Raw genomic sequence first — 16,840 nt, 5'->3', positions numbered from 1 at the left:
CACAAACTCCATAGTCTACCCACAGAGACCCCATACAGCAGCAGCAGCAGCAGCAGCTGGGAGGGAATGTAGAAGGCAGACAAAGGATGGAGATGGCTAGGGCACGAGGGAGCATGACTCCAATGCCAGTGCAATGTCCTCACCCCCTTCTCATCCTTGACTAAGGCTTCTTCCTGCTGCCTAAAAGGAAAATCAAAGATATGAATCCACTGCTCAGTTCAGCTGTCTCCTGGTTCTGCCATCCTCTTCAGAAAGACCATACAAGGTGAGATATGTACAGTCTGAGGAAGTATATGACAAGCACGTGCACCCAGGGAACAGTGCCTAAACAACACAAAACACGAGAGCATGAGAGAAACTGGGACAGGGCGCCCCTGAAAATTCCTAGGGATTCTTGAAGCCAGGTGAAACGTCCCAGTGTGATATTATTACTATTATTACAACCAATATATTATAACTACTATCATTATTCTCATATAGCATTTATTTACCACTTACCATGCCAGGCACCGTTCTATGTTCTCTACAATAATTTTCTTTAATCCTTACAACAACCCTAAGAGGTAAATACCACATTGACCTCATTTTTCAGATGGAGAACTGAAGTTAGAGAGGTTATGTAGCTTGTCCAATAATCCATTTACGACGTGATGGAAGCAAGACTGTCAACATTAGGTTAAACTGCTCTTCCAACTTCCTCTCAGTGGAAACGGCTATAGAAGCTACACAGAACAAAACACGCTTCCACACTTCCCCCCAGAGATCAACCTGCCCTGGAAGGCACTAACCGCCACAGTCACTGACATTCTCTGCTTCAGCGGCACAGCCAGGTAAGGCCGACCAGGGAGGGGAAAAGCTGGCTGAAGTTATGTCTTCAGGCAAAAATCCCCCAACAGCACCGAGGCACTGAGGAGGATAAGCCACCTCTCCCTGGTGAAACAGCCAAGCTCCAGCCCTTCCAGGATACTGGCTGTCCCCCTGTTTTCACTTCTGGCTCAGTGCTCAAACACAGAAAACTGACAGAAGAAGGCTCCTGGAGACACCAAGACACTCTCCCAATGCAGGAGAAAAAAATAAAAGCAAGTGTCTGGAAGGACAAGAAGGAGGGGGACGCAAAATACGTCTTTATTTTTAGCAGATTATACAGACAAGACATGAAATGTGGTCCAACAGTCTTGACCTGCAGCATGTACAGCCTTTGGACACAAATTGCCTCCCTTTCCTAGGAAGGGTGGCCGTGTCCCCGCCAATGTCCAGCCCACCAGGTGACTTCCGGTAATGAAGCTTTTGGGGCTAGTGTCCCCAGAGAGTAGGAAGCTTGTTCCGTCCTTCCCCTGGAATGCAGGTGACCAGCAGGTCCCCCCAGTAGAACAGAACCCAACTCTGGGCTCCCCAGGAAATGACATCACAGTGCTCTTTCCAACCGGCCGCAATTCTTCTAAAACATACAGGAATCCAGCAAACTCCGGGGTTCTCCTTCTCCCGGGAAGTAGGAATATTACTGAAAGCTGAAGGCCTCAAAGCCTACAGGTTTTTCTGGATCTTCCATATCATGTTACTCATAAACCCCAGTTCTCTGTGTTTCTCTGCACCCCAGTGATGTTTCTCTGAAGTTCTGAACTACCAAAAATTGCCTGCAATTTACTTTAACACTCTCTCTCTCTTCATAAATTCCATACAAAGCCCGAATCACAACCATTTAGCTCAAGAGGCCTGAGCTGCTTAGCTCTCTGCTTTCCCAGAGCAGTGGAGGAAAGACACAGGCTGGTGCAAAAGTAGGCAAAGTACAGGGCAGGAAAGTCAGACTCCACTGGATAATTCCTGCCCTTATTGCCCTAAGAGCCGACCACGACGACAGTCTGCAGGCAGCCCCGTCAACTGGCAGAAGCAGTGCAGTAAAGAGCATTTTCCTCCTCTTGTCAATTGCCCAAGAACAGACGCTGCTTGTCTGACTGAGGATGGGAGGCCAATGAAATCCACCCATGGACAAGGTGCGGCCAGAAAAAAGGTAAATCCACTGTCCATGTACAAAACAGAAAGCCAGGAGTCCAGAGCTCAGCTCCTTCTCGGCTCTGCCCGCAGATGGCGCCCTCCTAGTGGGGTTGGGTACAGAACTCAGGAGAGGCTTGTTTCCAAATGGGAGCTCCTCCCCAGGGTTCACCTAGTAAAAGGGGGCCCCGTCCATGCTCCCCAAACCACCTACACCATCGAGACCAAAGCTGGTATTAACGGGAGAGGGGATTCGAGGGAGAGGTGACAACAGGCCTGCTCCTGCTATCAGACAGGAAGCCGAGGAAACCACATGGCCTCCCAGCCACCCCCCCAAAAGGGACAGGCCTCCGCAGTACAACTCCCCATTTGAGATGGGAGTTAGCAAGAGGAGACAGAGGGGAGAGAGAAAGGAGGTGGAGGCGGGACACAATTGCAGGTGTGGGGACAGAGGACAGGAGAGAACTGAAGGAAATAGGACAGAGCGAGAACAGACGGAGACAAGACGTGTCACATCTTCTCCAAGCAAGACCGAGCGGAGACACATGCAAAGGCGCAGCATGAAGACAGCGTCTGAAGAGGAGCCTGATGCTCCCAATGGCCCAGCAGCTACGCCCACCCGGGAGGCTCCCAGCAAGCGGAGAGCACGTGGTGGCTCCTGCTGCCCAGCACCGCCCAGTCTAACTTCAAGGCTCTGGGGAGGGTTTTAATCTCCTAGGCTGGGGATGCCGCCAGGCTGGAGGAGACAATGCTCCCTCGTCGCTACCCCTGGTTTCTGGGTTTGCCACAGTGGGAAGAGGATGACAGCTCAGCTCTCTCAGAACTGGCACAGCGGGGACTTCAGGGGTGAGGGGGTCAACGGTCGAGGGAAGGGAGTGACAGGAACAAATGAGATGGGGTCCAGGCACTTCTTGAGAGTGGAGTGAGAGCTGGTCCTGGAGCTATCACACCTCAGGGGGTGACACGGGTCACAATCAGGGGACAGGGAAGGAGAGCAGGGAAGGTGGAGGACGGTCCATTACTGCCACTCCAGAGCGTCCACTCAGCAAGTTGCAGGAGGCCCCCAGCACAGGTGAGCTCATCACTACACCCTGACATCCTCCGTGCTCTCTTGTGCTAAGGCCACATGTGGCATCGGCCGGCCTCACACACAATCGCAGGACCTCTGGGCTGCTAACACTTTTATAGCTGCAGATTGTAAAGAAATGACAAAGCAGTCCTCTTTCTGGAAGGGCATTCTTAAGACTGAAGGACATTTCTAGGCCTGAGTCAGGATCATCAGCCCCCTTGACATCTCTAGGTGGGGAAGGGATGCAGATGCTTCTCACCTAGGGAAGCCAGGAGCACCCAGAAGGAGGCCCTCTGGCTCCCTCCAGTGCCCTGTGCCTGCACTTGCTTGTTCCCAGAAGCATGGGCAATGGTGTCCGTGGCAAAAAGAAGCATCTTCTTACTCACTACGAGAGACAGTGAGTCTCAGGTGACCCTAAGCCTCTTTAAGTGACTTGACACCCCTCTAAAATACCCAATTTCTTGAGACCTTCATCCAGAAGAATGCTGGAAGAGGAGTCAACCGCAGCGGAGAGCAGAGGAAGGACTCAGTACTTCACCACCACTGCGTGTCTCTCTTCTTGCCAACTCGACTTCCTTCTGCCAGGGGGAAGCCCATTCTCTCCCCCTGGGCAGCTCCTCCCAAGACCCTTTCCCTAGAGCTGTGACCCAAGGAGGCTGGGGTGGCTAATACAGGACCTTTAAAGCAACTGGAACCTGAGGGCAAGGTCCACATCTCAGTCCTGGGACCACCAAGAACGGCTGCAGAATGCAGGGAGTCTGGGAAGTGGTGACATGTCCCTGACCTCACCCTGACAGGACTATAGGTGACCTGGTCCTGAGGAAGACCCAGCTGTTGGGGAAGAAGCTGGGCCACCCCAACCCTGTGCTCCTTGAGAGGACCAAACATTAGTAAGATCCCAAGAAGATGGTGAGGGACCAGCAACACCAGGGGAAGATCTGAGTCTTTGGAGGGGTTAGGGAGGAAGGTGGGGACACTGTGCCTGAGGCTGCTGGGAAAACAGGGCAGAAATGGGGCATGGGGCGGTTCCTGGACACCAGTGTGGCCCCAGACAGGTTTCCAAGGGTGCAGAGATGCAAAGCAGACCTCAGGCATTCGAGGTCCCTTAGGGTGCATGCACTGTCCCAAGGGGCTTCTGTGGGAAGCTCTAGGTGTGTTGGCAGCGGCATGGCGAGGTGTCTGAGTGAGCAAAACGGCAGGAGGCTCCAGGAGAGGGCTTGACACGTGAGATGGGGCTCAGAAGCTGCAGCTAGGAGGGGCGGAGCATGGCCTGGTGGGGCCATCGGAGCAGCATGATGTGGGGAACCCAGAAGCCGTGGGGAATCGAAGAGCGGAGGCTGCCGGCCCCACAGAGGAGTGAGGGCATATGGTTTGGATCCCTCTGTCAAGGAAGCGATGGCCCTGCGGAAGCCCCGTCCGCCTGTCCGCCCCCCCGCCCTGCCCCGCCCGGCCGCGGAGCTCCCTTACCTATTGAGCTGAGGAGAGGCTTGTCTCGACAACACTGCCCAGATAGCTGAGATCAATCAGAAACAAAGCGTTATCAACACAGGCGCCGGGACCACCCACGCACACCCGGGGGAGGCACAGGGACCAGAGAACCACACGCGAGGCCAGAAAATGGGTGGAGGGGAGGAGAGGAGAGAGACAGAGACCAGACGCAGGCACAATGGGACGAAGCAGATGAGGGCGCGGCACAAAGCACAGACGACAGGGCTCGGCGCACAGCATCTCCTGCACAGACAGAGGCCCGGTCCCCACGGCGCCTGTCCGGCGGCCTCGCCAGAGCGCTCCTCCACCTCCCCGGGCCCACAGGAGCAGGGCGGCAGTGGGAGGTGTGGCTTGCACTTCCAGGTACCAGAGAAGGTGGGAGTGAATGGGGCAGGGGAAGGACGCTGGGCTCCTCCTCCTCAGACGTCTCCCACCCCGCCCACCACCAGGCCAGCCTCCTCTGCTCAGGTCCCCTGCACAGGTGGCCACATCAAGAAGAGAGACCAAAGGACGGAACCAGAGAGAAGGAGAGAGAGGGAGGGAGGGCAGGAGGGACTAGGGGCACTACAGAGACGTTGCAGACTCTTCTGAGCAAGTGGGGCCAACCCAAAGAAGATGGAGAAGGAAGGCAGACAGAGAAAGACAGACTTGAGGAGGAAGGAAGGGGAGGAGGAGGAGGAGCTGGGAGGAGGAGGAGGAGAGAGGAGGAGGGCAGGGGAAGAAAGCCAAGAGAAAAACAGGCACAGACAGGCGTCCAGGCCGACTCTGGTACCTGGAATACCAGCTGCTACAGTTTAGAGTGTGCTCTCTCAGGCAGGCTGACCACAGGAGCTTGTCTGTTTGTCTGTCTGTCTGCAGCTTCCTGCGAGGCACACAGGTTGGGGTGGGGTATGTGGCTCCAGACCTGAGACTGTGCTCCCAGCCTCCAGGACTCGCCCCCTGGAGAGGCCGTGGGAGGGGCTTGGCACTCACTAGGCTGCTAAGGGCAGGAGGTTGGGAACAGGACCCCCCCTGGCCTGGTGATCCAGGGAAGCCAGCCTTCAGGGTCCTGCTTAGCAAGGAGGAGGGGCCGGGGAAGAAAAGGAGACAGGATACGAGGTCTCTGGGCAAACCCTGGAACCCCCCCCCCCACAGCCAGGATCACAGAGACGCGGAGGGCTCTCCACTCCAAGAGGAACCAGGGTGACCAGTCACTCGGACACCACGCCCTCATCCCTGCCCGTGTGTGCCCCTTCCCCATCACCCTGGGGGCCTCCTGAGAACTCTGAGCTGGGTGGAGAAGACCCCTCATGCTCCTCACAGGGAACCTGGGCAGGTAAGCCTTACCCCTACCCCAGTGACCACACCCTGCGGATGCCAAGCCCAGAACTCCTCTCCCGAAGGGATGCTGCAGCATGTCCAGACAAGCCCTGTCATTCGGGGGAATGGAAGGGGTGGAGGGTGGGGGAAGGAAGGGGGAGGAAGATGACCAGGTGTAGGTGGGCAGGAGAAACCAGCTCACACTCACCCTGAAGTAGGTAAGGGTGGTGGGGGGGGCTCTGGTCTGAGCAGCTCCTCCCCCATCCTTCGAGGGGAAGACGTCTGTCCAAACACATCCAAGTTGTCCCCAGGCCCGGCAGGGCCTGGCGGGGGGGAGGGGTAGCCTGTGGCCAGAGTGGTGAAGCCCACAGTAGGCCTGTAGCTGGGGCTCCCGCTGCGGCTGCTCTGGGAAGGGGAACCCGTGGATGGCGTGGACTTGCGAGAGAAGCTGACGGCGGCTGGCGGCTGAAGGGTGATCTCGGACATCTCCGCCTGCTGCAGGAGGCCCGGGCGAGGCCGGGCCCGGGCGGCAAGCTCAGGGGAGCCAGTGCGGGAGCTGAGGGGGCTTTGGGTCAGAGGCGAGAGCCGGGAGGGCTGTAGCACCACTTGATGTAAACTGGGCTCGGCGGCACGCCTGGCCTGCCGGGGGCTGGGCCGGGGCCGGGGCTGGGGCTCATACCACCGGGTGTCCAGGCCAAATGTGCTGGGGCCGCCGTGCCCCCCCGGCTCGGCCGGCTCGGGGTAAGGCAACACAGGTATGCCCATACCTTGGCTGGTATGTCTTAGCTGCCCTTGGCTCACCAGAGGTTGCATAGGTCTGTCCTGCCACTTGGTGGCGGCGGGCACTGGGACAGGGCCTCTGCCTGGCGACTTGCCTGCCCAACCCTTTGGCGCCTCCAGAGACAGGATGCCCGGGTAGGCCGCGGGCACCTGGAGGGAGGTGGGGGGCAGTTCTCGGGGGAGGCAGGCCTTGGGCTGCAGGCTCTCGGCTACATCACAGGGGTGCAGCTGTGGGGGGAACATCATGGCCGGGGTTTCCAGGCCCCCAAAAGGGAATTCTGGCCGGCCCCAGGGCTCAGGGGAGCGCCCTCCTGTGGGCGTCTGAGTCAAGGGCAGTGTGCTGTTGGAAGCGTTCTCTCCATTTTCCTCAGGGATGGTGGGGTGGCCAAAAGGCCCCTCGGTTTGCAGGGGTGGGGAAGACATCACGGAGCTCAAGGGGCTGCCCACTTCTGGCATGTAGAAAGGTGGCGGCTCCACCTCCCCAGGGCTGCTGCTGCTGAGGTACCCATAATACTGGCCATGGTGGAAGGGCCGGGGGGCAGGGGGCCTGGCTTGGCCTGTGGCCTGGAGCCGACCTTCCAGGCCGCCGGGGCCCTCCAGCCCGCGGGGCTGGAACCGAGGGCTGTATGCTGGTGGTGGCAGGTAGGACTCCTGGCTGGATGACAGAGGGGTCAGTTGGGACTTCAGGGCAGCCACAGACGTGGGCACGAGTGGGTCCTCGTTCTCCTCGTCCGACTGGCGAAACTCAGGGTACATGTCCGTCTCCTCCGCAAAGGGAAAGCCCTCGATGCGCCTACTCTTCATCGAGGGCTCCATCTCGGAGGGATCCATCACAAAGCGGCCGTCGGGACCTCTGCTGATAAGCTCAATGGGCGTTGTGGCCTCGGCCTCAGCCTCGGCCTTGGCCACACTGTACTTCTTGCTGCTGATGGCCCTCTTGGTCTTCTTGTACAAGGACAGCTCCTTCTCCCGGGTGGGACTCAGCATCCTTTTGGCTGCTGGCTGGCCTTGGTCATCGGAGGACTCTGATGGGGCCCGGAGCGTCCGGATGCTCTCGGGGCTCACCTTGCCAGAGGACAAGCTGTGGGGGTGAGTGAGAGCGGGACGGATGAGGGGGGGACACCTGTCCATCACTTCTTTTTGTTCTCATGACAAACAACAAGCACAGACACCTAGGAAGGTGACATTAAGGAAAAGGAGCGCAGACGGGCTGTGTACTTCAGCGTGAGATACTCTGGCCAGCTCTCCACTGTCTCGGTGCGTGCTGTCCGTCTTCCGAATGCACACCCACACTTCTCCCTTCATTCTGCCCCATCCCTGTTGTTTGCCACACTCTGTCTAGTCACACCTCCAACTCCATTCCCAGGGTGCTCAAGAAACGCAAGCTCATTTTAACATTAACTTAAGCAAAACATATTAAGAAGGCAAATCTGTTATGATGAAAAAAAATCACAGACATACATTCCAAAGCTAGAGAAACAGATTATCTGCTAATTTGCATTGTCTACACTACTGCTGCCTCTGTTAGTGTAAACAACTTAAAATCACCATGCAGATCAATTAACAGTGAACAGCTTAGAAGCACTGTCCTGGGGCTGAGCGAGGCAAACTGTCTACTGTCTCCTCTCCACCTTCCACCCACACACCACAAACAGCCACTGCACTGTCCTCCCAGGGCCAGGGACACTTACGGAGACTCTAGGCTCTTCCTGCAGTGCGTGATGGACAGTGGAGGATCTGCAAGGAAAAAGAAGTGGAGAGAGAGTCTACTAAGGCCCGAGACAACAAAACTCCCCCGGGCGTCAGCAGGGCCGGAAGCAGAGCCACAGAGGGACGTAGCTCCTTCCAGTGTCTGGCGTCTTTGGTCCAGTTCAGAGGCCTATGCCTTCACCCTAGCTCTGGTGCCATCACTCTCTCCACCATCCCTGCCTCCTTATTCCCTCTTTCAAGTCAAGTCCCACTGGCAGTTCTATCCACCAGATCCCCCTTTCCCTGTTGTCAAGGGGGATGTGCTAAAATGGGCCTTCTCTGCTGAAGGGGAGCATGGGTACTGGGCTCACAGAGCCAGGCGGGGGGCAGACACCCACCTTTTTTGCGCTTGAGCTTACGCTTGCGCTGCTTGTTGACAAAGCAGGCGGCCAGGGTGCTGAACAGGATGGCAGCTGCCAAGAAGCAGATGGTAGCTACGATTCCAGCCAACACAGGCCGAGCTAGCCCGTCGTCGGTCAGGTCCGGCTGCGGGAAGATGTCTGCGGGGAGGGGCAGGGAACACACCTGAGTCCCTGCCCCGCCCAGGCCCGCCTACTCTACCCAGCCCCTCCGGTGTTTCCCCACCTCTGGAGAACAGACGGTATCAAAGCTCAGGCTCCACGCTCAAGTCTAACATCGCAGCAGTTTGTGTGATGGGAAGAGGGGCAGTGGACAGAAGTCAAGCAATTGCCACACAGCTTGTCAAGAAGAAATGTCATCTCTCTCTTACCCCACAGGGATAATAATTTCAATAATAATCTATACTTGTCTGGTACTTTTTGCAAAGTGCTTTCATGCATATTATCAGATATTCTGACATTAAGCACATGAGGTAGACAGAGCACATGTTACTGTTCTCATTCTCTAAATGAAAAATCTGTGACTGGCTGAGTTTGAGTGGCTTGCTTACATGGACACTGCATATCAGTGCCGAAACTACAGCACAGTTATGCTGACTTCCAGTTGATATTCTCTGCTTTCTGCCGTGCCATCTCTACAAAATGAGAGCCTAGATGTGGAGGCACCTTGAGGGTAAGACACTACGTGAGGAGAGGGGGTTGTTACTACAGAACTCAGATCTGTCCGTCTCTAACACGCTACAGTACAGGTAAGCCACTTCTACAGGGAAGCTCAGCGTGTCCCCGTTGTCTCAGTACAGCATGCTGGAGCTGGCAGCGACAGTAAACACGGGTCCAATTTCTCCATTGTACAAGTAAAGAACTGACCTCACTTTGTGCCCAGATTCACAATGCCCATTGGTGACAGACCAGGACTAGACCAGGCTGCTATATCATAATTCATAGGACAGCTATATTAGTGGATACCACTCTAGGTTCACTAAAGGGGAAAGCTATATATTCTGATATATTTGGCCAGAATCCATTGCTATGTTGATAATAACAAAGGATAAAAATAATCCAAATTATGCTGATTGGTTGAGTGGAAAAATGAATGCTACAGCCTTTGGAAATGGGGGCTTAAATACGGGGAACGCTGAGGTTGCAGCGGCATCATTCATCCATGAGGAATCTTCCAACTATGTATGTTTCCTTTCGGGAGCCAGACATAAGCCACGGACTACAGAATAGTTCACCAAGACGAGCCCGCCGAACCCTCAAGTCTTCTATTCTGGCCTCGGCTACAAACTATATTCCCTGTTCCTCTGTCTCTCTGAGTCTCTTCCTTGGAGGGAAGCCAAGACAGAAGTACGCTGATTCTGCTGCCTATAGGAGCAGCTTTGTGCAAAAAAAAAAAAGCTCCGTGGTGCCTAATAGCCTAATATACAGGACAGAAGCCACAGGCCACTTCAGTCCTCCCCCAGATCTGCCACCCTAGGGCTTCTGTAACTCTATGCTGCATGAGCTTCTTGGCCAAGCTCCTTGCCAACAGGTCCTAGGGGTCTTTGTGCGAGCAGTGATCAAGGAAATGGTACCACTGTTGATGACTAAGAAAGAGCGCCTTCCCCTACCAAGGGAACTACTTCACTGGGGGAGGGAGGGACCCTGCTCTGTTTCAGGAGAAAGATATGAGGAAATGGGACCAGGGCCAAGAGAAAGAAAGATAAATGGAGAAAATGCTAGGGAGTTTGCTTTATTTAGCCTGAAAAAATCTAGGGAGAGGAAGGAGTGAAGGGAAACAACACCAAACAGCAATTTTCCAAATAAAACCACCATAATTATAAAGCAGTCTTATAATAGGCATTCAATAAATCCTTGTTGGCCTGTTGTCTCTTTGCTCCAATTCACCGCCCCACCCCATCACAGAGGATAGCGCTGGAGGAAACAGAAAATTTATAGCAAAAGAACTTAAATCAACCCCCTTTTGACGACTATAATGAGAAGATTAGCTGAATTTCTCTCTGTGGCTGTCTTACAGAAACTCTCATGAACACAGCCCTTTAGTTGGAGAAATCTTACCCATCATGGAAGCAGAAGTATGGCTCTCAGGGGCTTAAGAAATGGTGCAACTCACGCAGAGTCGACCAGAGCCCTCCGTGGACTCCAATTCAGCCTCTCTGCCCATGGCAGCTGCTTCACAAAGGGCCTCCCCCGTGGCTCTAGGGCTTCCGTCCCTACAGTTGTAAGAGAACTCCCACCCCCAAAGTACCTGTGCTGGAGACGCCGGCGATGTTGCTGGGCTCGCTGATCAGATCCTGCATGACAGCCAGAACTCGGAACTCATACCAGGTGTCCTACAGCCCCAGGGACAACACCTGTCAGCCGAGGGCCCGGGAGAGCCCTGACCCCACCCCTGACCCCACCATCCCCGACCCTGCGATGATCTCTCACGCAACAGGCACCTGAAGCAGTGGTGTCCTGGAAGTGTTTACCACCTGGCTTTCTGGGGTTAAAAAAAGTCCTGATTTATAGCATTTGAAAATTGCCACGGTGTGCCTACTCCCACCATGGCTGATTTCAAGCTGCACACATGAGGTCTCTGAAAGCAGAGATGGGAAGAGATGCATACGTGGGCTCTCAGGAGCCCCCACGAGCCAATTCCAGCACTAAACTAGTATCCAGGAAGGAAGCAGAAAGATAGATGAGACTGTCTGTATCCATGAAATAAGCTGCTCCCTCTCTCCGCTAAAGAGACATCAAAGGGGGTCAGGTAGAAAAAAAATAATGTATTCTTCTCCAGGGGTTCTAATTGCTAAAGGGCAAAGCTAGAGGACAATCCTGCTGTGAAATCCTTTGCCCATCCCAGGTTAGACTCCTAGCAAGGAGCTGAGCTCAGTGTCTGGTTACACGTGCTGGGCCCCTAACCTGCCCTGCCCTGCCCTAGCTTGTGTCAGTGCTTGGAAAATCTCCTCAAGGCAATACAAGTCCCCACCGCCACAGAGCTGAGAGAATACAGGACCAGGGGCAAGGGACAGTACATGGCCGCACCTCATACACCTGAGTAGGTTCACTCACTAAAGCTTCCAGAGACTCTAGAAAGAGACCTGTTACTTCCAGAATTTTGGAAGGAGAGTCAGGGCAAAGCTAGACCCTCACCTGTGACAGATCCTTGGCAAAGAAGTCTCCATCTGTGCCTGGGATGGCATCATCCAACGTCTCCCAGCGCTCTCCGACACGGAACTCCATGATGTAGCGGTCAATGGGAAAGCTATGGTTGGCAGGTGGGAGCCAAGACAGGAGCACACCCTGCTGGGTCCGATTGGCTGTGAGGCACCGTGGTGGGGTAACCAGCACCAGGGGTTCTGGAGTTGTAACAGGGAATGCTGCAGCGGGGGAGGAGAGGGAACAGCAGAGAGTGCTGAGGCCCTGCATCCTGCATCCTCACCACCCTCGGTGCTCCCTCCTGGCTCTGCGTATGTCCCTGAGGGCGCCACGACCCACGGCAATGGTCACACTCCCCTGCTGCGCATGCACCATTTCAGGGACAAGAGTGTCACATAAAAGAGCCCTCCTGACCCAAGAAAGGGGCAGGGCAACTGACTCCAGACCTCCATGATTCCATTTTCAGAGTACTTCTGATAAACATGTACAAGGGAATCCAGTATTTCAAAAGGGAAAAAAAAAACTGGGAACTACAGGGAAGAAAAAAATTAAATGTAATTATATTTTTAATAAGATAATATCTTTAAAAAGATACTACAAAACATGTCTTGGGTTCTTTTCCAGGGCAGTAGAAAGATCTCCCCACAGCACCTGTGCACTCTTGGGCCCAGGTGGAGAAACAAGGCCCAGCCAGGGGAGCCCTGGAGCCGGCTGAGCACTCTGTCTCTGCTGCCCCCTGCTGGCTGGGGTGGTGCCACACGTTCACAGCTGCCCTCTCTGGCCACAGAGAGGAGAGCAAACACAACTGCAGCCACGCAGGACCCGGTCAATGAAAGAAGAGCCGGCCTGGCTAGAAGATTCAACAGGGAGAACCGGCCATATGCCTGCCACCAAATGAGGCCGGGGGCCCGAGGAAAGAACCAGTGGGAGCACAGAAGGAGGAAGAAGGATTTCCAGTCTCCCCTGTGAAGCCACAGGGAAATGCAAACATGTCACCTAACAAGGAAAGATAAAATTTGAAGCCTCTTCCTTCTATCTAAGGATGCAACAGGAATCCGGTCAAAAGTGCTCCAGTATGGGAGGAGGCACTCTGGTCCAGACAAACCCCACAGGATGGTATGGCTATTCCTTATTGGGAGATCAAATGACACGACTGTATAAAGTGCTTAGCAAGGTGCCTGGCACATAGTAAGCAACACATATGAGCAGCTAGGACCATCACTCCCATCACTGTCTCCATCTAGGAAACATCCTCCAGAAACCCCGGCCCAGGCCCTCACCTAAAGTGTTCACAGTGACCACCTCACTGAAGGCGCTCGTTCCCAGCTTGTTCTGGGCCAGGACGCTGAACTGGTATGCTGTCTCAGGCTCCAGGGCATCCACTAGCAACCAGCTGGGTCCCAGTGGCACTGGCAGAGACAGCCAGTCATGGGGCCCGAACTGTGCCCGCTTCATCCTGGCCAAAAGAAAGAGAGAGAATGGGGACAAGGGGGTGGGGTGGGTTACACTGGAGACACGAGTTTCTCAAGGGGGTGGCAGGGGGCAGACCTGGCCTTTCCAGGTTCATGGACCGGAAGAGGTGGGACGGCCTGCCCAGTTTGGGCTGTGTGGATCCTCAGTATGCCAGGCCACCAGCCACTGCCGGTGCCTCCTCAACTAAAAAGGACCCTTAAGTATAAGTGATGCTCAAGACACTGGTCAAATTACCAACTGCCTTTGGGAGAATCTCACCCTGGTCACAACCATAAGAATGGCTCTGCCTCGGGAGAGTGAGGACCCTGGGAACGTGAGGAGAAGCAACTTAGCAACAGCTGGACAAGGGAAGGACCCAGGTGAGCTCAGCGACCACCCTCCAGGGACGCCAAAAGTGGCTAGAGTGACCCAGAGGGCTCCCTCAGTCCACCCAGGTTTGGTTATTGAGAAGGCCCGGGGTATAGGCAAAAATGACCAGGGGTTTCTCCACAGTGGGGATCAGGATCCCTGGGGCCCTAAGGGTTAGGAATCACAACCAAGGGGAAGGTCATACTATGCGTGGAGGATACTGGAACAAGGGGTGAGGGTCATCCCTTGCTCTACTCAGCCCACCTAACTCTCCATGGGCAGTGAAGCCAGCATCTGCCAGTGCAGTGTCCTGGCACCACCACAGGGGGAGACACCGTCCTGTGGGACTCAGAGGTGGGGCAGCTCACTTCCCACAGCCCAGAGCTACAAGGTGGATGCCCACTAGGCGCCCCTCTCACTTCAAGGCTCACTACTATGTATGCCCAGGAGCTGGAGCTGAGGCAGCAGGAAGCACAGCAAAAAGAAGCCAGCGCCAAACGTCTGAGTCAGTACATGAAGAGTGAGAGGCAGTTGGAAAAAAAGGAAGGAAGGAGACCTCCCCAACCTTTGCAACCACCCTTCCCCACCGCAGGCACCAAAGCCAGTGAGCAAAGTGTGATAAAGCAATGTAGATGAGCAGTAGCGTGGAGCAGAGCCACAGGCAGCAAGGGAGACCCCAATCTATGCCCCGACCTTCCTCTCGGGCATCCCCAAACACGGCTCGGCCACACCAAAAGCACTTCCCTGGCCACGCAGCCGCTGGGCAGCACCATGATCTTGCAGCAGTCACCCAGCTGGGTTGTTAGGAGGCCCCTCCCCCCACCCTGCCTGAGAAGGAACAGAGATAAGGGAAGGGAGGACGTTCTGGTTGCACCAAGAGAGTTCCCCAAGCTCAGCATCGAGGCCCAGTTTGCCTATCCAGAACTCAGAACTCTAGGATAATCAGAGTCTGGGAAATAGCCACCAAACCACCATGGCAGGAAACAGGGCAGGTTCCCCTCAGCTCCCCTTGCTGTTGAGAAGCCTATCAAGGACTCTCCTGAATCTCCAGGAGCTGCCCCTAGAGTGTGATGCTTCCTCCTCCCCAGGCCCTGCTTGAGCCTGGCTGGGAATACACTCCAAGAGGAGGAAGGTCCAGAGAGCAGGAAGGGAGAGGGCTCATCCTCCCTGCTCAAGGATGTCACCCATGATGCAGGTGGCTGGGTCCTGGCTCAGGATAGGAATGGGGGAGAGGGAAATCCTAAGGTGATGGCAAGGAGTTCAGCTGTGGCTTCTCTTTCCACCGTATCTGTACCTCCTGTCCTCAGCCTGCTTCATGCATTGCTGAGATCTCTATCTACCCAAGGTTTGGGCAAAGATCACAAATCACTGCATCTGGCTAAATTAATAATAGAGATTAAAAAAAAAAATAGAGAGACACACGGTCCTAGAGAGAAAATGCAGATGCTGAAGACAAGGCCAGGAAGGTGAGCGCCACATCACACTGGTTTCTGGAACCACTGGGGAAGGGACAGAATAAAAATTAGATTCTACACTTCCGGCTGGGCTGTTTCACAATGCCCTTGAGGATTAGGAGTCTCTTCCAGACTCCAGAGGACATAGGAACCTAGAAGAAGAAGGAACCAAGGACACAAAAAGGGGCAGAGAGATAAGCTGGGAGAGAGCAGTAGAGGGTGATGGACGATTCAGGCAACAGCCCAAATCAGTATCCCAAACCTTCCAGGCTGGGACTACAGAATGGCCCAGAGTCTCTCACAGACACACCCATCCCCCACAAGAACCTAGTCACTGTGTCAACACACCTCACCGTCTGGAGGTCTGGCAGGCGAAGCACCATATCCTTCTCATAACCTCCACCCACCCAGGGGCTGAGTGAAGTCAGGGGGTGGGGAGGGAGAAGCAGAGAGCAAAGCATGCGGGGGTAACTCACAGAAGTCCGTACCAAACTGAGAATGTCTGCTCGAATCCTCCATCATAGCCTGGTTCCCAAGACACGTTGGCAGTTGTCATGGAGACCTGGACCCGGACACTGCCTGGGGCATGGGGGCTGGTGCCTGGAGACCAAGTGGAGACCTCTCAGACTGAAAAGAACTGAGTCCATTGAGCTGGGCTCCCATAATCTTGTTGCACAGTCGCCCAAGTATCCCAAGTGGAGTGATTAGGGATGAGGGCTGCTCTGAGGAGCACGCGCCCTGGCCCTACTGGGTAGTAGGGTTGAAGAAGGAAACCTGTCCCACCGTGCAGTCTGGTCTATGCAGCAGGAGATCACATGAGCATAAAGAACATGGGCCAAAGGGAACCAAAACCCTTGTCAGCCCAGGCCGAAGTCCTGTGCTCATCTGGTGAGCAGAGAAACACTCTCTCTTAGGGTCACAAGGCAAAGCCAAAAAGCCCCTCTCCTGTCAAGTTCTCTGGCCTCACGAGACAGCCACATTCCATGCAAACACTGATATGAAAGAGCACCACACAGCAGCTAACAACTTCAGCTGGGCTCTGAGTCCTGGCCCACCACTTATCAGTGATGCGACACTGGGCAACGTGTTCGATCCACGCCAGCCTCGGATTCAATGAATGTACACCAGCTCCCACCTCGTCAGTTGTAAATGACGAGGCATCCCTTGGTACAGAGCCTAAAACTGGTGGTAAATGCGCTGGTTGTTGTTACAACTGTAGCTGTCAGTCCCCAGAGGGGCAGGTAAAATGGTACAGGCTGAGGTCCTGGGGACACAGACCTCAGGCAGAGGAAAAGGGGACATAATACCCAGCACCCCAGGTAATGGGAACACCAGTAACCACCTCCAAGCCAGGCCCAGCCTGCAGATCTCAGCGCGGTCACCCCTCCCCGAGCCCCTCATTCCAGTCGTTCCAGCTTCCCCAGCAGGCCTTTGACTCAGAGCTCTGAGCAGGTGCGACTGCCAAGCAGATGCCTCATTTCTGTGTTGGGGAGGTGCTGGGTCCATTTCTGTCCTCATCAGGAAAAGATCTCTCCAGGACAGGCCCCCTGTCACCTTCCCTCACACACAGTCCACAGAGGGCTAAGGCCGCAAGCAGCAGGCTCCTGGTTCAGGGGTGGACAGACTCGGGAAAGATGCCCACAGAGAGCGGATGGTCCCCAGCACCCAGACCACAGCCCGCCTGCCCATGG

General features: G+C 55.0%; 1 protein-coding gene across 5 annotated transcripts in view; it reads right to left on the bottom strand.

Moving 5' to 3' along the window:
- Window positions 1-16,840, bottom strand: part of IGSF9B (immunoglobulin superfamily member 9B) — a 49,826-nt gene that overhangs the window by 8,389 nt on the left and 24,597 nt on the right. For 2 of the 5 annotated variants that reach the window (XM_058544781.1, XM_058544785.1), the window contains 7 exons: window positions 15,626-15,749; window positions 13,155-13,330; window positions 11,869-12,095; window positions 10,982-11,066; window positions 8,713-8,874; window positions 8,317-8,362; window positions 6,054-7,706 (listed from right to left, as the gene is read on the bottom strand). In XM_058544781.1, coding sequence (XP_058400764.1) covers window positions 6,054-7,706; window positions 8,317-8,362; window positions 8,713-8,874; window positions 10,982-11,066; window positions 11,869-12,095; window positions 13,155-13,330; window positions 15,626-15,749 — 2,473 coding nt within the window. Of the gene's footprint in view, window positions 1-4,525; window positions 4,572-5,318; window positions 5,409-6,053; window positions 7,707-8,316; window positions 8,363-8,712; window positions 8,875-10,981; window positions 11,067-11,868; window positions 12,096-13,154; window positions 13,331-15,625; window positions 15,750-16,840 lie in introns of all 5 variants that reach the window. The other 3 variants (XM_058544783.1, XM_058544784.1, XM_058544782.1) reach the window with 3 other exon arrangements.

This window comes from Diceros bicornis, chromosome 7 (genome assembly GCF_020826845.1).
Source record: "Diceros bicornis minor isolate mBicDic1 chromosome 7, mDicBic1.mat.cur, whole genome shotgun sequence".
In the NCBI taxonomy this organism is placed as follows: domain Eukaryota; kingdom Metazoa; phylum Chordata; class Mammalia; order Perissodactyla; family Rhinocerotidae; genus Diceros; species Diceros bicornis.
This window is presented reverse-complemented; position numbering and strand designations above follow the sequence as displayed.